Source organism: Balaenoptera musculus, chromosome 13, assembly GCF_009873245.2.
Source record: "Balaenoptera musculus isolate JJ_BM4_2016_0621 chromosome 13, mBalMus1.pri.v3, whole genome shotgun sequence".
In the NCBI taxonomy this organism is placed as follows: domain Eukaryota; kingdom Metazoa; phylum Chordata; class Mammalia; order Artiodactyla; family Balaenopteridae; genus Balaenoptera; species Balaenoptera musculus.
This window is the reverse complement of record NC_045797.1, coordinates 84001895-84028253: the sequence shown is the minus strand read 5'-3', so window position 1 is coordinate 84028253 and position 26359 is coordinate 84001895. Positions and strand designations below refer to the sequence as shown.

At 37.6% G+C, this 26359-nt stretch overlaps 1 protein-coding gene and 1 non-coding gene across 3 annotated transcripts in view; both read left to right on the top strand.

Moving 5' to 3' along the window:
- CPSF3 (cleavage and polyadenylation specific factor 3) overlaps positions 1 to 26359 on the top strand; it is a 44141-nt gene that overhangs the window by 11007 nt on the left and 6775 nt on the right. For both annotated transcript variants that reach the window (XM_036873439.1, XM_036873440.1), the window contains 10 exons: positions 491 to 580; positions 2700 to 2850; positions 7183 to 7358; positions 8388 to 8546; positions 9495 to 9641; positions 12177 to 12329; positions 18970 to 19078; positions 20233 to 20331; positions 21663 to 21757; positions 23341 to 23428. In XM_036873439.1, coding sequence (XP_036729334.1) covers positions 491 to 580; positions 2700 to 2850; positions 7183 to 7358; positions 8388 to 8546; positions 9495 to 9641; positions 12177 to 12329; positions 18970 to 19078; positions 20233 to 20331; positions 21663 to 21757; positions 23341 to 23428 — 1267 coding nt within the window. The remainder of the gene's footprint in view (positions 1 to 490; positions 581 to 2699; positions 2851 to 7182; positions 7359 to 8387; positions 8547 to 9494; positions 9642 to 12176; positions 12330 to 18969; positions 19079 to 20232; positions 20332 to 21662; positions 21758 to 23340; positions 23429 to 26359) is intronic.
- LOC118906521 lies at positions 4305 to 4433 on the top strand. The gene has a single exon (XR_005022503.1). It is a non-coding gene; the product is annotated as a small nucleolar RNA SNORA11 (small nucleolar RNA).

Genomic DNA, 26359 nt, shown 5'->3' with positions numbered 1-26359 from the left:
AATGATCTCTACTTTCCTGTTCAGTGGATTGAAGCTACCCAAGAAGTACTTAGCAATTGCTTTTAAAAGATATCAGTTTGGGACTTCCCTGGTGGTCCAGTGGTAAAGAATCTGCCTTACAATGCAGGGGACACGGGTTTGAGCCCTGGTCCGGGAAGATCCTACATGCCACGGAGCAACTAAGCCCGTGTGCCACAACTACTGAGCCTGTGCTCTGGAGCCCATGAGCCACAACTACTGAGCCCACGTGCTGCAACTACTGAAGCCTGCACGCCTAGAGCCCGTGCTGCACAACAAGAGACGCCACCGCAGTGAGAAGCCTGTGCACCGCAAAGAAGAGTAGCCCCCGCTTGCTGCAACTAGAGAAAGGCCACACACAGCAACGAAGACCCAACGCAGCCAAAAATAAATAAAAGAATTTATGAGCTAAAGATAGTAGTAAAACGAAGCCTTCCAAAATCCTAACCTTCTGGCTTTATCTTTTTCACAGCTTTTGTACACAGGTGATTTCTCAAGACAAGAAGATAGACACTTAATGGCAGCTGAAATTCCTAATATTAAACCTGATATTCTTATCATTGTAAGTATTAGTGCCCTGATTGTAGTTAGTGTAATATAAGCAGAATTTTTCTAATGGGAAAAAATATCATGACCTCATTTTCGTAATACGTGATCAGATATAAATGTGTCTGGTTTTTTAGTATAAAACTTAATTTTGGGACCTCTCCTTGTAGTGCAGCTACACTTTCTTGCTGTTAAATATATTAACTCTAGTCTAATATCAGAGATGATATGCTGTCTCCTGAATATTCTTGTCTAGGTTGATTACCTCAAATTTCTCGAGTATCTTAAAGGTGTAGAATGGCATGGCCCCACTGTCTTTGCCATGGTGACTGTCTTTTGGCCTGTAGCACCTGCTAACTTTATGTGTATGCGCTACCTGCCTACTAGGTTACGAGTCTCAGAAAAATTTTAAAAATATTAACTGTACACAGAAGCTTTGGTGGGGAGGGGGTGATTGGTGAGGAGCAAATTAATAAATGTGCATTGGACCTATGGTTTATATAAGAATATCAAGGACAGTTAGTTCAAGGTAGAAGAGCTGTCTGTTTCTCCCTCACCACCTGCGGCATCCCCCAGCTGCCCAAGGGTGAGGAGCTGGTGCGTATTGCTGTCCGTGTGCGGTGTGTCGTGAGCAGATTCAGTTTGGCTCAGCTCACAGTATACTTGGCATATAAACTGACCTTAAAGGAAGTTTTTTTTAAACCCTCAGGAAAAAAATTTATTTTCATTATATCTGGTACTGTAGAGCAGTGCTTCTCAAATTTTAATGTGCTTATGAATCATCTGGTGATGCTGTTAAAATACAGATTCTGATTATGGCTGGGCTGGGGCCTGAGATTCAGCACTTCGAATAAGCCCTTGGGGATGCCAGCGCTGATGGTCAGTGCACCACACAGAGTAAGGTCTAGGGGATTTTTGTTTTGTTTTGTTTTGAAATTCATGTGACTTTAATAATGATATGTTTATAAGAGTAGGATATGATGAATTTAGCATGATTTTGTTGAAGGATTCAAAGATTTATGTTCAGGGATCTGCAAAATACACTTACTAATAATGAAATATTTTAAATAGCTTAAATGCCCAACTTTGGGGATTGATTAAATTACAGTAACTCTATATGATGAAATACTGTTTAGTCATTTAAAAGCTCATTGTAACTAGGAGAATATGTAGCAAACTCTTAGGAGGAAGTATATTTATAGGAGAATTTTATTTTCTAAGTAACACGAAGAACAAAATATAATTTTTATAATATAAGAAGTTTTTAAAAGTATATGTTAATAAAAACATGGATATATTTATTTGTTAATTAGCCAACTATCTCTTATGCATAATAATTTTCTTAGAGATTGATTTTTAAGCAACCATGACTCACTTAAAAATTAATCTCCCCAAAATCATGCCTTTCATATTTTAGAAGACTATTTGACAGTCCTGTGAATGTATTTGACAGTCCTCCCATACCCTCCCCCAAATCATTCCTTTCATATTTTAGAAGACTATTTGATGATGGGGGAAAAGGTAGATATATAATGACAAAAACAAGTACCAAAACAGCATATAAGACAATTATATATGTAACCGAGAAAGACCCCATAGGGCCTTCCCAGGACAGGCCTTCCCCCATATCCTCTGCTTTAGCTCCTCTATGAAGTACCTAGATAATAGTATTTGATGCAAATTTCCTGAGTTGTTTTGCAGATGTGAACATCCCCCACCCCCCTCACCAAAAAAATCTAGGGGATATTCTTAAACAAAACTATGAGAAACTATCTATTTCTGATTTATAAGCTTTGACTTATCAGAGGTGGGAGAAATATCCTTTTCCCCAGCCATGGAAAGCAAAACGCTTTAAAAGAAAAAAAAAGGCATCGCAAAATTATCTTGAGCAGGGAACATACATTTTTGGACTATTTCCTGATTCCATTTTCTAAAAAGTTCTTATTACTTAGATGTGAATTCTAACTTTTGTATCTGTTCTTCTTTCCAACTAGTGTTCTAACAATGTATGTTCAAGTAAATGGCATATTAATAGAGAAATAGGTCACTTTGCTTCTGCATTTCATTGATGTTTAACTTTTGTATTCTTTGAGAATTATCAACCTTGGTCTCAACACTTCTGATATGTTCTTTAGGAATCTACTTACGGAACCCATATCCATGAGAAGCGAGAAGAGCGAGAGGCAAGGTTCTGTAACACTGTTCACGATATTGTGAACCGAGGGGGCAGAGGTCTCATTCCTGTCTTTGCTCTTGGAAGGGCTCAGGAGCTTCTCTTGATTTTAGGTATGCCTTTTCCTTTTTATTTGGGAGATTCTCAAAATCTTACAGTGCAGTTATATCAAGATAGTTGCATGTCCTTGGATAGGTCATTCTACCCTTTGGGGCTGCAGTTTCTGTATTTAAGAATAGGGACTTGGTGCCAGAAAGAGCCCAGAGCAATAGTGAGTCTCATACCGTGCTGCTGGAATATGAGTGGTGTACCATCAGCATCAGAAGTCTTAAAAAGATGCTACCCTTTGACCCAGCAGTTCAACTTCTGGGAAATAAATACATAGAAAATTTTGTAAGTAAGACAATTCATAATTCTAAATATTTTTAAGTAAATATTATGTTGGTAAATATCATATTGTAGGAAAAAATCATGTTTCAGATGAGTCATTACGTATTTTTACGTAATATATTAAGTGGACCAAAAAAATAGGGTTCAAAACTGTGAACGCTGATCCTAGTTAGGTAAAAAACACACAAATGACTGGAAAGACATTTAAAGATACCCAGATGTTAAATCTGGATAGTGAGAAAGTGGATGATTTCTTTTTCATTTTCTGCTTTTCTCCATTTTCCAAATACTTCAATGAGCATGTGTAACTTTTTGTAATAAGAGGAACAGCGGGTGTCACTTTTTGCATATATTTGTATTTAATGACCCTTTTTAACATTCTGTGATTATTTTCTGGGGAATACACTCTTCTTAAAGAATAACTGATAAGTGCCTCGTACGTATATAGTTTCAACGTGAAGAACTAGAAATGATCTTGAGCTCTTACTCTCAGTTCTCAGTTCATCTGTATGATAAATAGTATCCCTGTTACACTGAAAAGGGAAACAAGGGAAAAAGAATAAATGACCTCAGATCAAAAGCAAATCTGAGAGAGACAGGACTTAGTAGAAGCTAAATTTTCTAAAGCCTAAGCCAGTCCGTTTTCTCTTGGTTCTTCTTTCAAACTGCAAGTCACATTTGTCCTATAGAAGTCTTGAAATGAAAAGTCTCCATGACAAAGTAATCTGAGGAGCAGAAGAAATTAAGAGAGTGAAACCATGTTGTCACCATCAAATTGGGTTACCAGGTCTAGCAAATAAACATACAGGACGCCAGGTGAATTTTAATTTCAGATAAATAATAATATTTTAGCCTAGGTATGTCCAATATTTAATATATATTATTATACTAAAAATCTTTTATTTGTCTGAAATTCAAGTTTAATTGGGCGTTTGCTGTTTTTGTCTGGCAGCCGTACTATCAAGTATATTATGATTCCTTTTATGAGCCAGGACTGCTCTATGCACTTGGTTGCTCCTTGTCCCTTAAATTCTCCTCGTAATGTGCTGTAATAGTGAGAGGATGACTGCGCGATCCGCTGGTTTCAGATCTCACCTGAGCTCTAACCACATGACCCTGGGCAAGTTATTCAGCTTTTTTTAACATTTAAAATTTTCTCTTAAAAATACACCAAAAAGGGGTGTGCTCAGAGCAGGGGGTCTGGAGAAATGGCTCGTCTGTTTACAACACACCCGGCAGGAGTCAGGGTTCATTGTGACAAGGGGCACAAAACTGTGGCCTTCCTATGAACATATACCCAACACGTATCCCCCGTTCACCTCCACGTGGCTGCTGGGCAGGACCAGTGGGACGGGGCTCAGTACTGGAAGGAAAGCTACAGTATTTAGTGGGGGTGTTTGCCACCTGGAGCCTGTCCGGTCCACGTGTGGCTGGGCCATGAGTGGTGTTACAGGCATAAAGGCTTTGAACCCCTCTCTTCAAGGAAAAAAGAAAAATAGATTCCGTCTATATGCCATTCTGGAAAAGGCAAAACAACAATGGCGACAATAAAAAGATCAGTGGTTGCCAGGAGTTTGGGGGGGAGGGGAGATGAATACATAGAATACGGAAGTTTTATGAGCCGTGAAAATACTTTGTATGACGTTATAATGATTTTATGTCGTCATACTTTTGTCCAAACCCATAGAACGTGCAACACTATTCACTTCATAAAGCGAACCCTAAGTTGAACTAGGGACTTTGGTGATTATGATGTGTCAGTGCAGTTCAGCCTTAGTTTAAAAAAAAAAGTCTTAAAAAGAATTAACACTCAGGGTAGACGTTATTGGCAAAACCTTTGTTTCACTTTTATATATGTATACACATTATATATGTGTGTGTTTGTTGGACTGTGATGTAAAATGTGCTTTTTAGAATAAAAAAGTTTGCAGGTTACTGTAGTTATACTGGCAAATAAAAGCACAAATTAATCTAAAAAGAAAAAAAAAAAAATACACCAAAAAAATAGGAGACTGTGATGTGATCTTGGGATGTAGCATACTTTGCAAGGTATTTGAGAAATCATAAGAGTATATATGAAAACATCGACACCATTAAAAATTTTAATTACATCTAAAAGAACATGAACGATTAAACCAGAGGGCAAAGCAGGAAATGTATTTGTAATATGCATGACAGGAAAAGTCCCTGTCCTTATATAGAGTTTTCACTTACACATCAAGTGGAAAAAGAACATTCCCACACTTTTCAACCTTTCTTAGCCTCAGCTTCCTAATCTATAAAACGGAAATAAATCTTCATAAATTTGTTTTGAAAATAGGAATAATATATGTAAATTGCATACTAGACATTTAATAAATTTCCTAAATGCAGGTGTACCTAGTAGCATGAATGATGTCTTTTGGCCATACTACCTTCATAATATTTTGGGATTTAATGAGGATTTTCAATAAAAACAAGCCTTCTTTTGAAGGTATGTTGCCCACTGTTTTCAGTAATTATCAGAAACTGGTTAGCAGTTTTCTAAAAACATAGTCACACAGTAATGTGACTTTTTTGTGTTCAAAATCGGTTTTAACTCCTTTGGTGGTCCTGTCTTATAATTAGTAAAGTCTAATTACAAAGTTCTAATATCAGTTAAGTCTATATGAAATATTAATAAAACATTTTTATTTAAAACCATCACAGAATTTAGTGTCTCTCTGGAGTCATAATTTATGGTCTCTTATTCAGCGTAAACTCTACCGAATTTTTTTTTTTTTTTTTTTTACCGAATTATTTTTAAAAGCCTCCCCGTTTGGGACTGTGATCACGACATTCTTTTTAGGTCCCGCATTAGCACTTAGAGATCGGTTTTGTGAGAGGGCTGCCTACGGACTGGGATGATGCGACCGACAAGGCTTAACTTCCAAAGTATACAAACAGCTCATACAAATCAATATCAAAAAAACCAACAACCCAACCCGATCAAAAAATGGGCAGAAGACCTAAATAGACATTTCTCCGAAGAAGACATACAGACGGCCAATAGGCATATGAAAAGATGCTCAACATTGCTAAATTATTAGAGAAACGCAGATCAAAACTACAATGAGGTATCACCTCACACAGGTCAGAATGGCCATCATCAAAAAGTCTACAAATAGTAAAAAAGCTGGTGAGGGTGTGGAGAAAAGGAAACTCTCGTACACTGTTGGTGGGAATGTAAATTGGTGCAGCCACTATGGAAAACAGTATGGCGGTTCCTTAAAAAACTAAAAATAGAGTTACCATATGATCCAGCAATCCCACTTCTGGACATATGTCTGGAGAAAACTCTAATTCGAAAAGATACATGCACTCCAGTGTTCATAGCAGCACTATTTATAATAGGCAAGACATGGGAGCAACCTAAATATCCACTGACAGATGAATGGATAAAGAAGATGTGGTGTATACACACAGCCATAAAAAAGGAATGAAATATTGCCATTTGCAGCAACATGGATGAACCTAGAGATTATCATACTAAGTGAAGTCAGTCAGACAAAGACAAATACCATACGATATCTCTTATATGTGGAATCTGAAATATACAAATGAACTTATTTCCAAAACAGAAACAAAACAGACTTATGGTTACTAAAGGGGAAGAGTGGGGCGGGGGGATAATTTGGGAGTTTGGGACTAGCAGATACAAACTACTATATGTAAAATAGATAAACAACAAGGTTCTACTGTATAGCATAGGGAACTGTAATCAATATCTTGTGATAAACTAGAATGGAAAAGAATATGTATATATATGTATAACTGAAGCACTTTGCTGTACACCAGAAACTAACACAACGTTCTGAATTAACTATACTCCAATTTAAAAAAACAGAAGGAAAGAAAGAAGTTCTTGTTTTATAAGTTTGAGTTAAGACCAGGCTAATTTTTCTTAACCTCTTTAAAATATAGTTATGTGCTTTATTTCTTGTCTGAATTTTAAAAAACTAATTGTACGTGTCATTTATTATTTGAACTATTTACTCCACATAACAAAATATTTGTTTCTTGTAAAATCTCTCTAGATGAGTACTGGCAGAATCACCCAGAACTCCATGATATTCCAATATACTATGCATCGTCTTTGGCCAAGAAGTGTATGGCAGTGTACCAGACATATGTAAACGCCATGAATGACAAAATCCGCAAACAGATCAACATCAACAATCCCTTTGTTTTCAAACATATTAGTAACCTTAAGGTGAGTGCTTGTAGAAGAAAGAAGGACAGATAATACTCAAGTAAGTCGTTAGTAGTAGGAGATGCCTGACGTTGATTCTGTGGCTGAATCCTTGCTGAAGTCTTACCTTTTCTGAAGCAGGCATCACTTTTCTGAGGGAAATCAAAAATTTAGCCACTGGCATTCTTTTTTGCTTAAACAAATACTGCCACTTGTTCCAAGTCTCTGCATGTTCTCAATATTTACTGTTGCTAAAAAGCTTGGATTTCTCTGCCATAGAAATAAGAAGCCCTGATGAGAAAAATATCTGTTACATATTTTTTCTGTTCCTACTCAAACCTAATCATCTTTTTGATTAGCACTGCAGATTCCATATATGAAAATTTTCATGTTTATTTTTCTAAAGCATTCAGTAAAATCTGATTTCCTTTAATTTAAAAAACGTTTCATTCCAACTAATGCTCTAATCATAATAAACATAATACCCCAAATAATTCAAGTAGTAAGTGGTCTTCCAGTTATCAATAGGCTCTGTTCATAAAGTATTATTTTTTAAGTTAATTGCTTAGGAATTAGAGCCAAGTTTTCCCTCGAAACAATGTTAAACTTTTTAGTTAGATTTTCTGGCCAGCTCAAAATATTGATGAAGTGTGCAAAGCCATTGTGAGTCTTTGGGGAAATTCTTTCAGAGTTCTCTCTTGGGTGGATAGAAACCCATTTGACTCTTCCTTTTACTTTCTGCCTGCCTGCCTGCCTGCCTGCCTGCTAGGCACTGAAAATGGTCCTAATTGTCTTTTAGCTACCGTAGAAGGTTTTGAAGTCAATGTGAACTAATTGCTTTTTATCATTTTGTTTTCATTTCATTCCCAGCCTAAATAAACTGTTTAGGGACTTGGAAATTAGACTTAAAATGTTTACTAGTCTTGTCAAGGCCCTTCCAGTCATGTGATTAACCTTTTTACCTCACTTTTCGGTATTCTTTACAAATAAGGAATGCTTTGTCAAACCTTGGTATTTAACACGCTTTTTCTGTTCCCTTTTCTTTCTCAGAGCATGGATCATTTTGATGACATTGGTCCCAGCGTTGTAATGGCCTCCCCAGGCATGATGCAGAGTGGCTTATCCAGAGAGCTCTTTGAAAGCTGGTGTACTGATAAGAGGAATGGCGTCATTATAGCGGGATACTGTGTAGAAGGGACGCTTGCCAAGGTCAGTCAGAGCCTGAGACCATCGTGTTCTTCCTAATCAAGGCTGCAGAGGTGGCAGTATCCTCCCAGGTTTTTCCATTGAAGTAGTTCTTTAAATAGTGCAGGTTTTGATTTTTAAAAATGAGGATGGCAGTAGGCAGCTGGAGATGTTCTTAAGGTTGAAGAATGAGGTCCTCAGGTGAGTGGTTGGCACATGGAAGTTTGAGACGCACTCATCTGGTTGCAGTAAGAAAAAAAAATGGAAGGGAATCTATTTGAGACAAACACATGGATACCCTCATCTGATGAGAAAGAGGTTTACTCATAAGTGTTCTCTTGAAAAGCTGGAGAATGTGTTTGGGTTGATTGCCCATCTTACTCTTGATATAAGATGGTTGATATTAACTCTGAGGGATATAGACATTGATGTGCAAAACTTTAGAGAAAGTTTATGAATATGCCTGCATCACCTTCTCTTATCTCTTATCGATAACTTCAATTTTATTTTTTTAAATACATTATGATTCCCTGCTTTGATCACTTTTATTACATTACCTTATTCTGTAAGTCACTTAGACAGTGTTGGCTGTGTATCTAAAATAGATTTCCAGAATAGAAATACATCTGTCCTTTATACAGATCCTCTTACCTGGAAAGTGACTTTTTAGAGCAGATAGTTCGGGATACAAGTGTACCTTTCTAATCATAAGTTATAATTTTCACTTCGAGGACCCCAGGTGTATTGAATTTTTGTTAATCTGCTTACTTTCCTGATTAAATGTTTGCTTGATCGAGAAAAGAAGTATTTGATATTTGCTAAGTCAATAGTGTGAGAATGCTTTTTGTGTTAAAGGTCCTAAATTAGTGTAAGACTTTATGGCTGGGTGAAAAAGTAGAAAATGTACCTTTTCTTTTCTAATTAGAGAGTTTATGTGTTTTGTTTTGTTTCCTTTTCTTTGTTTTTTAACAGCATATCATGTCTGAACCTGAAGAAATCACTACCATGTCCGGACAGAAGCTACCACTGAAAATGTCTGTTGATTACATTTCTTTCTCTGCTCACACAGATTACCAGCAAACCAGTGAATTTATTCGTGCTTTGAAACCGCCTCATGTGGTTAGTCTGTGAATTTGATTTTCAACATTAAAGGCTGGAAGAGGCGTGCCCAGCAGCAGCTGGCTCTCAGAGCAGACACTGCCTTCCTTACGGTAGCCGGTAGCGCTCTCAGCAGTGCCTTCACGTGCACTTGCGTCTGACCTTTACCACTCCCCTTTGAGTCAGGCAAGCTGTGCACTTCAGTCCTCTCCATTTTACATGGCATCTCTTACTCAGGTCTACCAGCTCCAGCGTTCTTTCTGTTCTTTTCTGCTGCGTTCTTTCTGTTTTTTTCTGCTGCCTCCCCAATAACTTAAGAGCCCTGGCTTTGCAATGTGACTGTTTTGAGTCCCAGCTCCATCCCTTACTTGCTCCATAGCCTTGGGCAAGTTACTTAACCTCTCCTTAGCTCATGTGTAAACAGGGATGATAATACCTCGTAAAGTTATTGTGAGGACCAAATGAGAGCACATATATCTAAAGCACGTAATAGGGTGCCTGGCAAATGGGAAATACCTATTAATGTGGAGAGAGGAGAAAGGCAAGTCATAATAGTAAAAGCTAAAGATGCAGTTAGATATGAAATACATTACACAGCTCCTTACTAATGTGATTTGTTTATATTTTTAAGTTTTATGTAATTATTACAGTAACACTTATATTTTGGGGGGACTGGAGAGAGTTAAGCTAAAGAAAAAGTATCTTAAATTAGAGGAACACTTATGGAACATGAGTCTAGAAAACAGATGAAGCAATGAAGTACCCTTTCTGATTGTAGCATGTATCAAAACTTCATTCCTTTTTACGGCTGAATAATATTCCATTGTCTGTATAGACCACGTTTTGTTTATTCATCTGTTGATGGATACTTGGGTAGTTTCCACCTTTTGGCCATTGTAAATAATGCTGCCATGCACATTGGCATGTGACTATCTATTTGAGTCCATTTTCAGTTCTTTTGGGTATATACCCAGGAGTAGAATTGCTGGATCATGGGCTAATTCTGTGTTTAACTCTTTGAGGAATCACCAAACTGTTTTCCATAGCAGTTACACCATTTTACATTCCCACCAACAATGCACAAGGGTTCCAGTTCTCCATATTCTTGTCAGCTTGTTATTTTCCCTTTTTAAAATTGTCACCATACCAGTAAGGGTGAAGTAGTACCTCTTTGTAGTTTTGATTTTCATTTCCCTGATGACTAACGATGCTGAGCATTTTGTGTACCCTTTTGTTCGTTTTTTAGTTCTTTCTAGCATATAGTCCTCACAGGTAGTTACCATTGGCCCTTAATGAGCAGATTCTTTGGTGGAGAAAATCCCTCATCTACTTGGCTTTATAGCACGTCAAGTTTAGTTACAGTGTAGGCAGTTCATGGGTGCCTTCTGGTGTGTGTTGTTTATGGATTTCCTCCCAGATTTTAAAGCTGTGGAGGAAAAGCTGTACTGCTCTTTCTCTCTGGAATCACCACTTCATCCTCGGTCCCATTTTGTTGCTCTCCAGACTCTTGTCTCTGCTGTCAGTTTAAATTCCTGGATTGAATTTGATGCTTACCTTCCTCCAGTAACCAAGTCAGCAAGTCTGTCCACATGATAAAATAATAGTAGTGTTGGTGGTAGTGGTAAATAATAGCTAGCATTTATCGCATATTTACTGTGCGCCAGGCACTGTACTGGTGTTTTACATGTATCAAGTCGCTTACTCCTCACAACCAACAACTGTTTTCTAGATGAGAAAACAGATGTTAAATAACTTGCCTAGAGTTACCCAGCTAGCAACTGGCAATGCCAGGATTTGTGTTACAGCAGCCAGGCCCCAGAGCTGGGGCTCATCATCTCTAGGCCATATGCCTCTGCCTGGTGGTGACACTGGACAGGCTTCTGTTAGTCCAGGCAGGAAATCATCTACCAGTAGTCTGTAGGTTAAGAATGATCTGTCTTGTAAAAAATAAGTTATGAAAGTGAATTAGAAAGACTGGTAGCTAATGCAATCGTTGTAAACACGTCTCTAAAACATGGTTTCATTTGGCTCTGGAATATTTTATATGATATTACCTTAAGAAATAAAGTATCAGAAGTCTTTTTTTTTCACATAAAAAGCTTATTTTGTGAGTCTTATATTAAGAAACCTAAAGAAAACCGTGGGCGTTTTCTGAGATAGTAGGAGTAGCAGTAGTCACGTACAAGAAGAACCATATGCATTTAAAGCTGGTAGAGGCTACAGAAGTCACCTGGTCCAGCCCTTTTGCAGTGTGAGCGCAGAAGCCTAGAAAAAGTACGGCTTTCACAAAGCTGTGTATCTCGATAGTGGCAAAAACTGGAACAGAAAAGAAGTTTCTTTACTCTATCTTGAAGTAGTTCCACTTAAGGATCTTTTAAAGCCAAATAGAATGAAAACATCACACAAGTTTGATTGGCTGGAGATCCTTAAAAGTAGTATAGTTCAATAACTTCAAGTATATCTCCATTTCATATAATTAACTAATTCAGATAACAGCCATCATTAGTCTGAACTAAGGATGCTTCCCTATGCTCTTTTACAATTTACACTTTGTAGATTTTAGTCCATGGAGAACAAAACGAAATGGCCAGATTGAAAGCAGCCCTGATTCGAGAATATGAAGATAATGATGAAGTTCACATAGAGGTTCATAATCCTCGGAATACAGAAGCAGTGACCTTGAACTTCAGGGGAGAAAAACTAGCCAAGGTAAAATGTTATGGTTTTTAATCCTGTCCATTCCAAATAGTTCCTAATCCCTTTAGGGAAATGTATACTTCTTAAGAATATCCAGCTTTTAATTAATCAAATAATGTGCTCAACGATGATTTCTGTCTACTCAATATGCTATAAGACCTTGATCCTTGTGCTTTTAGGCTTTTTCTGATTCCACTAATTTGTTTTTCACATGGAAAATTTTCAAATAAATTAGATCTTCAGTCTGATGGCTGTTAATCCACATTCCCACTTACTTTTCATACCCATGTTAGAGAGTAAACTAATGTCCATTACTGTTTTGTTTTTTTCCATTACTGTTTTTCACTACATCCAATACAGTATTCTGTCCACCTCTTGGCATTCTCCCTAAGAATCTAAAAATAGGCCCATATCTAAACATAATGTCTGTGGATATTCCATAATGATGGAATTTATAAAGATTTGTCTTTTCAAGAGTTAATCATTTTTGATGATGAAATATAAGGTTTTCAGAATTTAAAAAAGAAATAGTTATGAAAAAAAAACCTTACCTGGGATTTTAGAGGGATGCTGTAAGAAGTCTGCATTTTTACCTCCTGTTCATCAAAACTCTTTTTAAGATACCTCTAAAGGGAACTTTTTAACTATCTGTCTGAAGTTTTATCTATTTATTATTTTTTTAATATTTATTTATTTGGCTGCATTGGGTCTTAGTTGCGGCACGCGGGCTCTTTGTTGTGGCGCACGGGCTTCTCTCTAGTTGTGGTGCACAGGCTCAGTAGTTGTGGCGCACGGGATTAGTTGTCCTGCAGCATGTGGGATCTTAATTCCCCTACCAGGGATCAAACCCGCGTCCCCTGCATCGAAAGGCAGATTCTTAACCACTGGACCACCAGGGAAGTCCTGTCTGAAGTTTTTTTTTTTTTATAAATTTATTTATTTTATTATTTTATTTTCTTTATTGTTTCTGGCTGCGTTGGGTCTTCGTCGCTGCGCGTGGGCTTCTCATTGCGGTGGCTTCTCTTATTGCGGAGCACGGGCTCCAGGCACGCGGGCTTCAGTAGTCGTGACACACGGGGTTAGTTGCTCCGCGGCATGTGGGATCCTCCCGGACCAGGGCTCGAACCCGTGTCCCCTGCACCGGCAGGCGGACTCCCAACCACTGCACCACCAGGGAAGCCCCTCTCTGAAGTTTTAAATGTCAAACGTGTTAATGAGCAACTTTACAGAATTCTTTTAGTACATAATGAACCAAATATGAGGAAGCTAATTGATGAATATCGTTTCTTGCAGTTGAATTTGAGGAAAATTTGCAAAAATTAGGATGTGAGGCTCTTCTTGCCAAGGAAGAGCAAATGGTTGTATTTACTCCTGAATCTTACTGTTCACAAAACTTTCCAGGGGCCAGTTTAATGGAAGAGATCTTATACCTGTAGAAAAATATATTCTGTAGGTATAAGAATATTTACAATTGGGAATCTAGAACGGTATTTCCCAAACTCTGCTGGTTGCAGTGTGGGGAGTAAAAGAAAGTTTTTCGGTCAACTGAGGAGAAGCCGAGTTGAACAAAATTAAGCTGAATTTATAGCGAGATTTTCCAGAGTTTTTATTAGGCCATTGTGCATTATAAATCCTCAAGAAATACAGTATACAGCATTTTTAAAATATTTTTTTTACATCTTTATTGGAGTATAAATGCTTTACAATGTTGTGTTAGTTTCTGCTGTATAACAAAGTGAATCAACTATACGTATACATATATCCCCATATCCCCTCCCTCCTGCGTCTCCCTCCGACCCTTCCTATCCCACCCCTCTAGGTGGTCACAAAGCACCTAGCTGATCTCCCTGTGCTATGTGGCTGCTTCCAACTAGCTATGTATTTTACATTTGGTAGTGTATCTATGTCAGTGCCACTCTCTCACTTCATCCCAGCTTCCCCTTCCCCCACCCCATTCGCTCGTCTGTTCTCTACATCTTTGTCTTTACTCCTGCCCTGCCACTAGGTTCATCAGTGCCCCTTTTTTAAATTCCATATATATGCATTAGCATGTGATATTTGTTTTTCTCTTTCTGACTTACTTCACTCTGTATGACAGATTCTAGGTCCATCCACCTCACTACAAATAATTCAATTTATTTCCCTTTTATGGCTGAATAATATTTCATTGTATATATGTGCCACATCTTCCTTATCCATTCATCTGTCAATGGACACTTAGGTTGCTTCCATGTCCTGGCTATTGTAAATAGTGCTGCAGTGAACATTGTGGTACATATTTCTTTTTGAATTACGGTTTTCTCAGGGTATATGCCCAGTAGTGGGATTGCTGGGTCGTATGGTAGTTCTATTTTTAGTTTTTTAAGGAACCTCCATACTGTTCTCTATAGTGGCTGTATCAATTTACATTCCCACCAACAGTGCAGGAGGATTCCCTTTTCTCCACACCTTCTCCAGCATTTATTGTTTGTAGATTTTTTGATGATGGCCATTCTGACTGGTGTGAGTTGATACCTCATTGTGGTTTTGATTTGCATTTCTCTAATGATTAGGATGTTGAGCATCTTTTCATGTATTTGTTGGCCGTCTGTATGTCTTCTTTGGAGAAATGTCTGTTTAGGTCTTCTGCCCATTTTTGGATTGGGTTGTTTGTTTTTGTGATATTGAGCTGCATGAAGTGCTTGTATATTTTGGAGATTAATCCTTTGTCAGTTGCATCGTTTGCAGATATTTTTCCCATTCTGAGTGTTGTCTTTTCATCTTGTTTATGGTTTCCTTTGCTGTGCAAAAGCTTTTAAGTTTCATTAGGTCCCATTTGTTTGTTTTTGTTTTTATTTCCATTTCTCTAGGAGGTGGGTCAAAAAGGATCTTGCTGTGATTTATGTCATAGAGTGTTCTGCCTATGTTTTCCTCTAAGAGTTTGATAGTGTCTGGCCTTACATTTAGGTCTTTAATCCATTTTGAGTTTATTTTTGTGTATGGTGTTAGGGAGTGTTCTAATTTCATTCTTTTACATGTAGCTGTCCAGTTTTCCCAGCACCACTTATTGAAGAGGCTGTCTTTTCTCCATTGTATATTCTTGCCTCCTTTATCAAAGATAAGGTGACCATATGTGCGTGGGTTTATCTCTGGGCTTTCTATCCTGTTCCATTGATCTGTATTTCTGTTTTTGTGCCAGTAACATACTGTCTAGATTACTGTAGCTTTGTAGTATAGTCTGAAGTCAGGGAGCCTGATTCCTCCAGCTCTGTTTTTTTTTCTCAAGATTGCTTTGGCTGTTCAGGGTCTTTTGTGTTTCCATACAAATTGTGAGATTTTTTGCTCTAGTTCTGTGAAAAATGCCAGTGGTAGTTTGATAGGGATTGCACTGAATCTGTAGATTGCTTTGGGTAGTAGAGTCATTTTCACAATGTTGATTCTTCCAATCCAAGAACATGGTATATCTCTCCATCTGTTGGTATCATCTTTAATTTCTTTCATCAGTGTCTTATAGTTTTCTGCATACAGGTCTTTTGTCTCCTTAGGTAGGTTTATTCCTAGGTATTTTATTCTTTTTGTTGCAATGGTAAATGAGAGTGTTTGCTTAATTTCTCTTTCAGATTTTTCACCATTGGTGTATAGGAATGCAAGAGATTTCTGTGCATTAATTTTGTATCCTGCCACCTTACCAAATTCCTTGATTAGTTCTAGTAGTTTTCTGGTGGTATCTTTAGGATTTTCTATGTATAATATCATGTCTTCGGTAAACAGTGACAGTTTTACTTCTTCTTTTCCAATTTGGATTCCTTTTATTTCTTTTTCTTCTCTGATTGCTGTGGCTAGGACTTCCAATACTATGTTGAATAATAATGGCAAGAGTGGACATCCTTGTCTTGTTCCTGATCTAGAGGAGATGTTTTCAGTTTTTCACCATTGTGAACGATGTTTGCTGTGGGTTTGTCATATATGGCTTTTATTATGTTGAGGTAGGTTCCCTCTATGCCCACTTTCTGGAGAGTTTTTATCATAAATGGGTGTTGAATTTTGTCAAAAGCTTTTTCTGCATCTGTTGAGATGATCACATGGTTTTTATTCTTTAATTTGTTAATATGGTGTATCATATTGATTGTTTTGTGTATATTGAAGAATCCTTGCATCCCTGGGATAAATCCCACTTGATCATGGTGTATGATCCTTTTAATGTGTCGTTGGATTCTGTTTGCTGTTTTTTTCTTGAGGATTTTTGTGTCTATGTTCATCAGTGATATTGGTCTGTAATTTTCTTTTTTTGTGATATCTTTGTCTGGTTTTGGTATCAGGGTGATAGTGGCCTCTCAGAATGAGTTTGGGGGTGTTCCTCCCTCTGCAATTTTTTGGAAGAGTTTGAGAAGGATAGGTGTTAACTCTTCTCTAAATGTTTGATAGAATTCGCCTGTGAAGCCATCTGGTCCTGCACTTTTTTTTGTTGGAAGATTTTAAATTACAGTTTCAATTTCATTACCTGTGACTGGTCTATTTATATTTTCTAATTCTTCCTGGTTCAATCCTGGAAGGTTGTACTTTTCCAAGAATTTGTCCATTTCTTCTAGGTTGTCCATTTTATTGGCCTATAGTTGCTTGTAGTAGTCTCTTATGATCTTTTATATTTCTGCAGTGTCAGTTGTTACTTTTCCTTTTTCATTTCTAATTCTATTGATTTGAGTCTTCTCCCTTTTTTTCTTGATGAGTCTGGCTAAAGGTTTATCAGTTTTGTTTATGAAAGAACCAGCTTTTAGTTTTATTGATCTTTGCTATTGTTTTCTTTGTTTCTATTTCATTTATTTTTGCTCTGATCTTTATGATTTCTTTCCTTCTACTAACTTTGGGTTTTCTGTGTCTAGTTTCTTTAGGTGTAAGGTTAGATTGTTTATTTGGGATTTTTCTTGTTTCTTGAGGTGAGCTTGAATTGCTATGAACTTCCCTCTTAGAACTGCTTTTGCTGTAAAAAAAAATTTTTGACTCTAGAACTGAAAACACACTTTAGGTATATGTGTCATTTTTATATTTAACTTCATACAGGCATAGAGAAACTGTTGTCAATATCTGTTTCCCCAAATGTAGTTTTGTATTAAGAGTGTTGTTCTGTTATTTTAGCCATAATTTTATTCAAGATCATTAGCTTTAGTTATTTTTTTTCCTCAAGTGTAATAACCTTACTTTGGGAGAAGTCAGATTTATGGCAGCCATCCTCAGGCATGTAAAACAGAAACTAAGAAGGAGGTAAAGAAGTCAGATCCACAAAAACTATCAAAAAACCCATGCAGTTTACTGTCGAGAATTGTCAGGCCAAGCAATTGTGTGCGTGGTAAGAAATCAGCATGTTGGGAGCTAGCACACAGTTGAATAAAGAAAGAAACCGAGGCTGGCAGCACAGGGTGAAGCCAGAAGAACCACTCAGTCTTGTTCTCCAAGGTACTTGGTTCTCCCGGCAGACACCTCATCAGCATCCGGGATGTCACTGCACTGAAATCAGCCTCCTTAAGTCACCAGCATTTAAGGAGAAAATGACGCCGACAAACCATGTGAAACGGAGCTAGGTCGCATTATAGTTACAAGAGCAAGTGTTACCACTGCCTCACTGCCATCTGCCCTTAACTGATGAAAGGTAAACAAATATGAAATATAGGGTCTTTGTCCCCTTTGAGTTCATTTATTTGTAGCTGAGAAAAGTTATATTTAAGAATGTTGGGGGGCTTCCCTGGTGGTGCAGTGGTTGAGAGTCTGCCTGCTAATGCAGGGGACACGGGTTCGAGCCCTGGTCTGGGAAGATCCCACATGCCGCGGAGCGGCTGGGCCCGTGAGCCACAACTGCTGAGCCTGCGCGTCTGGAGCCTGTGCCCCGCAACGGGAGGGGCCGCGATAGTGAAAGGCCCGCGCACCGCGATGAAGAGCGGTCCCCGCACCGCGATGAAGAGTGGCTCCCGCTTGCCGCAACTAGAGAAAGCCCTCACACGAACTGAAGACCCAGCATAGCCAAAAATAAATAAATAAATAAAAATTTAAAAAAGTAGCTATAAAATTTAAAAAAAAAAAAAAAAAAGGATGTTGGATTTCATGTTTGCAAGAGTTTTGTTTGTTTGGTGTTATTGTTAGTTTTTGAACAGTCAGTACTCTCTTCTCTTAAAAAATGTTCCCCCTCAGTTGTATGAGCGCATCCATAGCTGTCTTTACAGAGCTTTTCATTCAGAGATGCTGCTGCTGTTTGGGTCCGGCATGGCCTTGCATCTTTGCATCATGGGGCTCCCTCCACGTACAGGGTTGGGAGCCAGCCTGAGGGAGCCACGCACGTCTGGCCCTCGGTTGCTGTCCTTCCCGCCATGCTGTCTCTGTTGAGAGCTCTTTTAAGCCCCAGCACCCAGTAGGTTTACTTGGTTGCTGAACTGATTGGAACTGACAGAACCTAACCATTCTTGCCAGATCTGCCCCCGTGAGTCTTGTCTTTGGTCTCTTGGTAACCTTGTTACTGCCCTCGTCATAAAGGTATATAACATTTTATATTTTTCATGTTTAGATTCATGGGTTGTTTTCGTGGTTCAAATGGTTCATAATTATGATTGAGTTCCTGAATAATTAATTTCATTTTATAAGATTCTGTTCTCTTCAAATTGTTTTGGCTTTTTTTTCTTTTTAATAGGTCATGGGCTTTTTAGCAGACAAAAAACCAGAACAAGGCCAGCGGGTCTCAGGAATACTTGTTAAAAGAAACTTTAATTATCACATACTTTCTCCTTGTGACCTCTCTAGTAAGTATACTATTAAATGTCAAATGTAATTTGATTTTAGCATTTAAAGAAAATCTTCAAAAACTTCTCTTACCCAGTGGCCAAATCTTAAGTAACAGCCAAATAACAAAGTATAAATAGTTGAAACTTAATAATCTAGTTAGCTTTATTTGAAAAAAAAACCTTCCTTGAACTATTACAATATTTAAATAACTTTTTTCTTAATTGGAAACATAAGTTCCCCTGTAAGACAGATTGACTACTGCCTTCTGAAGCCTGTCTTCTACCTTTCACCATGGAATACTGCTACTGTTATTTCCTGAAGTAATTTTGGACTCCCCACACAAGCTTGTTGATTTTTATGACCTGTAGTGTTAAGTTGCTTGCTGGGCCTTGTGTTTTATGCACGTGTAAATGCTAAGCTGTCATTACTTTTGCATTAATTACGATATTATCTTTAAGTAAATAACTGTGCTCAATATTATTTATATGGCACTAATAAATTAAAAGTGCTTTATCAAGGAATAAGAAATAGCAGCAGTGTTTAGGTGTTCAACTGTGAGATAAGCCACCTGTCAGCCTTCAGACTGTCACACAGTAGAATATAACTTGTTCCATGAACAGTTGTTGAGGTCTTACTGTATGCCAGGCATTGTGCTAGGTGCTGGAGGACTAGAGATGTACTAAGAATAAGAAGCACGGTCCCAGCCCTTGAAAAACTGTCTGTTGAGAGAAACCATCCTGTGAAGAGCTAATCACAGTACTGACCCGGGACATACAGAAGTGCAGGATAACATGTAAGGAGAGAACGGGCCTAGAAGGGTTGGGAAAAGCATTGCATACCAGGTAGCTCTCATGCCAGGTGGTGAAGGATAGCTAACCAGAAGAGATGGCAGAGGGCAGCTGGCTTACTGGCTCGGAGATGTTAGGGACCAGATGTGTTTTGGAGAATGAGAGTGCTTCTTACGGCTGGAGCACAAGTGAACTATTGGCCGGGGAGGGGGAGGAGTGTAGGATGGGAACCAACTGTGGAGCACTTTGTTAGCTTGACAAGCATGTTCTCACTTACTTTGCTTTTACTTGTCTTTTCTTTACTCCTCGTATGTGTTTGCAAATTGTATTTTGTGAGACTAGTGTTGTTTCCTAAAGTATATTTATTCTAATTTCCTCTCCAGATTATACTGACTTGGCCATGAGCACTGTAAAGCAGACCCAAGCCATTCCATATACTGGTCCTTTTAATTTGCTTTATTACCAGCTACAGAAGTTGACAGGTGTGTATATTTATTGACATTCACTTAACTGTTTTCTGTTTTTGAGTAAGATAATTATATATCTAGGAAAGGATGTTAATTTTGGTAATTGTGTCAGAATTGCACAAATTTTCTTTGTACTTTACTTGGTCATGTTACTACCACCTTTAGGTGAAAATTTTGAAAATACACGGATAAACAATTTTTAAATCTCATAATACCTCTTATTATGATCCACTTAAAATTCTAAAATTGTCAATAGTCTTTGCTTCTTGTGTTTAAAATCTACTTTAGCTTACTATACCTAGATTTTATCATAATTTCTTTTCTTTGTTCAGTGAAAATAATTTTTCTGGTTCCATCAGTACAAACCTTTACAGCAGGTTATATAACAGTACATGACCACTGGCCAAAGTCCTGTAAAGAGTAAACCTATTCTGTTTTCATATTAGACCATTTTGAATTAGAGATTTTTGTGTTTTAACATCATGAGAGGTGAAGAGTTAAGTTAAAAGGCGTGGGCTCTCTCTGATAAGCAAGAACACTTCAGATCACAAAGTTACACTTTCTATGAATATGCTCTTTGTAATTCATACAGTGAAGTACTGCCATAAAATAAACCAGTAGAATATATCTTTTTTTTTACTTCAGAACCTCACGTTAGAATTATAGGTTATAACACAGGAAGTTAATAAAATACGTCTGAATTAATCCTTAATTAAGAGGTTACTACTGGGAAGACCAGAAAAGCCTTGTCTTAGACAACGGAATTTCCCTGTAGAACCTTTAAACTTATGAAGACAGACGGTAGAAGTGACGTAGTTGTTGAGGTTCGCGTTAAATTTTAAGATGCTGGTCACTGAATCCCTTGTATAAACATAGGTGTTTGACAGTCACCAGAGTTTGCAACTGATAAGATGTTTAATGTCCAAGGTAAATCCTGTCTAGTTATATGAATATTTATAATACATGTTGAGATCTTTTAGTTGCTATAAGCAATTAATATAAAACTTCACTACTTAAAATCTGCCTATACATAAGTTATTAAATTTTTTTCATTGTGTATCACCTTATTTCAGCTGTCTCTATAAACAAATGAATAATTATACTCCAGAAGATTATTTTTAAATTTTTTTTATGGTGGCTTTCTCAAAAAATTTTTTTATTTATATACAATTTTGAAAGGTTACTTTCCATTTACAGTTATCACAAAATATTGGCTGTATTCCCCGTGCTGTACAGTACATCCTTGAGCCTGTCTTACACCCAGTAGTTTGTACCTCCCACTCCCCACCCTTATATTGCCACCCCCCCAAAAAAATTATATACATCTTACAATTTCTTTTTTTCAGGTGATGTAGAAGAATTAGAAATTCAAGAAAAACCGGCTTTGAAAGTGTTCAAAAATATTTCTGTAATACAGGAACCAGGAATGGTGGTATTGGAAGTAAGATAAGATCATTTACCTAAACAAGGAGGGGAAAAAAGTTTTGAGTTCACATGTAATTGTAGAGAAAATTGGGTTCTTCCCAATCAGGAAAAAATTGTTGGAAAATATATATGTGTATATTTTTCTTTCCAAGATCAACATTAAATATAACATAACTAAGCGTTTTCTATATAGTTACAGTAGCATAGAAACCAATAATAAATTAAGACTATTTAGTATGTGAAATGAGCAGAGGTCTCTCATCTGAGTGAGTCTTAACAGATTTTGTGGTACCACAGGTGTCTTCAGTTATTATCAAAAGGTCTTAAAATTATCAAGATAAAAGTATGATTCTGTTACTTTAAAGCAAACAAACTTGTCATGCAACACTTCTTAAGAGAGTGGAATTCTGAAGATTCAAATAAGCAACATTAAAATGACCCAAATCCGCAAAGGCTAGAAATCATTAATTTAGGTAAATGTGGTTGCCACTGTTAGAATTTTAAATCCATACTGGTAGAATTTAGAACACGGACACCAAATGACTTTGATGGTTGATTTTAATAGATTAGCATCTGTTAAGTTTAAAGGACTTTCAAAGTGAATCCTGGAACTGAATGATACAGGGAGATACTTTGTCTCTTTCTCTGCCTCAAGGTTGAATGTAAATTTCCCAGCTATATGGTCAACTATTCTGTCATACATATTATTTTTTAAAACAATAAAAGATCTGTCAGCTCTGGTTCCACTGCAGTTCGCTGATTTAAGTCTGAATTTGATTTATAAGGCTAAAGGTAACTGGAGAAATTATCAAGAGGAATAGTTATCTATAACATGAAGTTACATACAATAATATATAAAGTGTTATCTGAGAAAGGGGAAAAGTTGTTAGAGACATTAGTTCTTGCTACCAAATACTATAAGAGAATGCATTTTTTATTCCCTAGAATTAACACATCAAAGAAGATCTTAGAGGAAGTTTTTCAAGTGACTTGCTCGTAAGAGTACTCTTTGGAGAGAGAATTAAAAGAAGGGGGTTACTCATTCCTGAAGTAATTCAGCTGGTCTCACCCTAACCTGGTAGACATGGAAAACTTTCTTAGAGCAGCGGGCACATGGCAGTGTCAGGGGATCTTAGGCTTCATGTGAGAAACAAAAGTAAATCTTTAAAAATATTACTGTCTATGCTACTAAAATATAGTGACTAGGAATTTGAGTGTGAGTCACAGAACCAGCAATTAATTACTGCTTATGTTATCTTGTGCAAGTTACTTTTGAGTCAGTTTACTCCTTTATGATGAAGATGTGAGAGTTAAATTAGATAATGCATATAAGACACTTGCCACAAAGGACATGCTCCGTACATTTTAGTGTTGTTTAAAAAAAAAAATTAGAGAATTCCAGCATTACTAATTAATTTCAGTAAAAAATGGGTTTACTGAAATTAATTAGTAATGCTAATCAATTTCAGAAAACAGTTGATTTCAGTGGAATGCTAGAAGCAATAATCCCACACGTACAGTCCGTGGATGGGTGGTAGTGATTGCAGCTTTGGGGGTTGGCTGGGTTGTACCTCCCTAATTCTGCCTCTTGTTTTTCAGTGGCTGGCAAACCCTTCCAATGATATGTATGCAGATACAGTAACAACCGTGATATTAGAAGTCCAGTCAAACCCGAAAATAAGGAAAGGTACAGAATTACTTCATTTTTATCACTTCTTTCATTTCTCCCATGGTTCTTTGAAATAAAAAGCAGAAAACAAGAGTCCTAAAGAACTTAAAATATCCTGATTTTTTTCATTCCTGTAACTTTTAAGATATGATATATGCATAACAATGTGTATTACTAATATTTTACTTTTTGTTCTGAGTCTTCATTCATGCTGTAAAAACGTGGCTGCAATTAACACAAAGATAAAAATCTCTTAGTAACAGTCTTCTTAAAAACAATTTAATTAGAAATTCCAAAATATTGCTGAATTGAGCCAGCATGTCTAATAGGAAAATATGCTGCTATATTTGTGTTTAATAAAACTTGTTGAACAGAATGGAATTTCCACATGGGACAATTTTGCAGTAACTTTCTTTCCTTTTCTAAGAAGCAATTTTCAATCAAAACACCAATGAAAATATTTTTGTGTCATTTCTTTATAGTTTGATTCTGTTTTATACATAATTCAGTATAACACGTTAAGGTGCACATGTACGGTAGCCCTTTGTGTTCCTGGGGGAAGAAGCCACCCTTGAAATATTTCAGGAAGCCTCACATGGCAACAGATCTCTGATAGAATATTTCTGTTTCTTAAAATTTTTTTAAAAGTAAGCAAATAGTTAGTTCTTTGATTTCAGGAGAAAAAAAGCTTGGGTAACCACTTCATAATCCATCTGCTTGTAATTGGTCACATCTATAACATGAAACTAATAAATGCCTAGACAAATCTAAATTTTCATCTAAGTTACTGGTAAGTTTTTGAATTTGAGTAATAGTCATTGTAAAATTACAATTCGGACACCATTTGATAATTTGTTTTAGCTGAATTAACTAGTGGGTAATGGATACCCCTGTGTGCCTGTAACATAAGAGATGGAGCTGTGCATTCATACAAGCCACAGAAGAACATCACACCTTGGATTCTCACATGATGTTCAGTATCACAGTCTTTGCCTGGGGGTACAAATACATTCATGCCAGAACAGTTTTAAAGGCAGTTGTCGGTTTTCTCTTATTATTTTACATTTTTCATATCTTAGGTGGTAGAAATATAAAAATGGGCGGGTATGTGGGAAAGAGGACCTTTTACCAAGGTCATAACTAATTCGTGGTGCAAAGTTAGGAGCAGCGAAGTGAGGGACAGGATTAAGTGCAGAGACCAGGAGTGAGAGATCAAGGCTGGAGTGCATGAGCCGGCCCACCTCCCCGTTCTGACACCCAGCTCTCCAGGAGCACGGCCCCTTCGCTTCGTAGCATGGCCTTGGTCACTTGGAATCAAACACTTCCGAACTGAATTGTGTTTTAACCTCCAAGGTTGCTTTCTGTTCATTAAATTCTGATAACTCTTTTGTAAAATGAAGTCAGATATTTGTATACTTCCCTGAAAAATGAAATTTCTATGCAAAAATGACACTTTTCCAAGGCCAGTTAGGATGTTGTGTGGTCTTCGGGGATGTTAAGTACCTGAGCTCCTCTAAGCCCATTTCCGCGCTGGGTGGCAGAAGAGGGGACCCAGCGCTTGTTGGTGTGAGATTGTCAGCTATGTTGTCAGGATGTCATCTGCTGTTCCGATGAAGACTCCACCTGATGATTGTGCTGAAAAACCGAAAAGATGCGGTGGTTTAACAGATAATCACCGAATATTTAATGTCTGTTGTACAGGAAGGAATATATGAGCTATCGTAGCTTGGTTTGACTTTATCTTGGGTATTTCTCTTAGCGCTCTGGTCCAAAGTGAAAATACACCTTTACTCTGATCTGCACTAGTGGAACTAAAAATAATCATCCTACTATTAGCGATCCATCTTAAACTAATCATAAAAACATTTGTTCACTAAGTTAAGCCTCTGGGCATTTTGGAAGAGGTTCATTGCTGAGAAGTCAGAACAGGCATTTTCCATGAGTGTTTATAAAAGCTAACTGGCTGCTTCATATTTCCTGGTTTCTCCCCACTTTGTGGTGTATCGAGAGTGGGATTTTATACTCTTCTGGGTAATGAGGTGCTTCCTTATTTTCTTTTAACAGTCATTTGACAGACACTTACTGAGCACCTGCTATTTAGTGGGTATTATTCTAGGTGCTTAGGGTACATCCATGAACAAAGCAAACATGCTGGCCCTGTAGGAGCTGATGCTCTAATGAGGGCGGGGCAGCTTGATCGGGTTTGGAGTGGGCACAGATGCGTAGGGCTTTGTCGGCCGTTTTAAGGGTCTGGACTTGTAGTCGGAGTGAAATGGGTTACGTTGTAGGGTTTTTTAATTACTCTGGTGTTTATTGAGAGGAGACTGTTAGGAGGGCAAGTATGAAAGCTGACAGGTTCCAGTGAGGAGCTTTTGTGGTCATGCAGGTGGGAGATAGAGGCTCAGGCCAGGGTGGAAGTGGTGGAGGTAGCAGAAGGTGGTTGGATTCTGGAGAAAGTAAAGCCAGCAGTATTTCCTGACGGATTAAATATGGAGCGTGAGAAAGGAAACAAGACAAGATGAGTTTTAAAGAGATAAGACAGTGACCCGAGGTGTGTATGTGATACATCAGTATGGAAAGTTGTCCCCCGTGGGGCTAAGTGACAGGGGTTTAATAAGTAGTACTTGCTCCTTCAGAAGATGAAAAAGTATCACAAGGACTAGTACATACCCTCTCTTCAAAGTTGAGGGCGTTCATTCTATATATTTATCATTTAAACTAATTGGCTTTATTCTACCCAACTTTGATATTTTAACATTTTAGAGCAGAGTCAGCAGCTGTGGCCCCTGAGCCAAATCCAGTCCTCCACCTGATTTTTGTAAATAAAGTTTTATTGAAACACAGCTATGGGACTTCCCTGGCCATCCAGTGGTTAAGACTCCATGCTTCCACCCGCAGGGGGCATGGGTTCGATCCCTGGTCAGGAAACTAAGATCCCACATGCCGCAC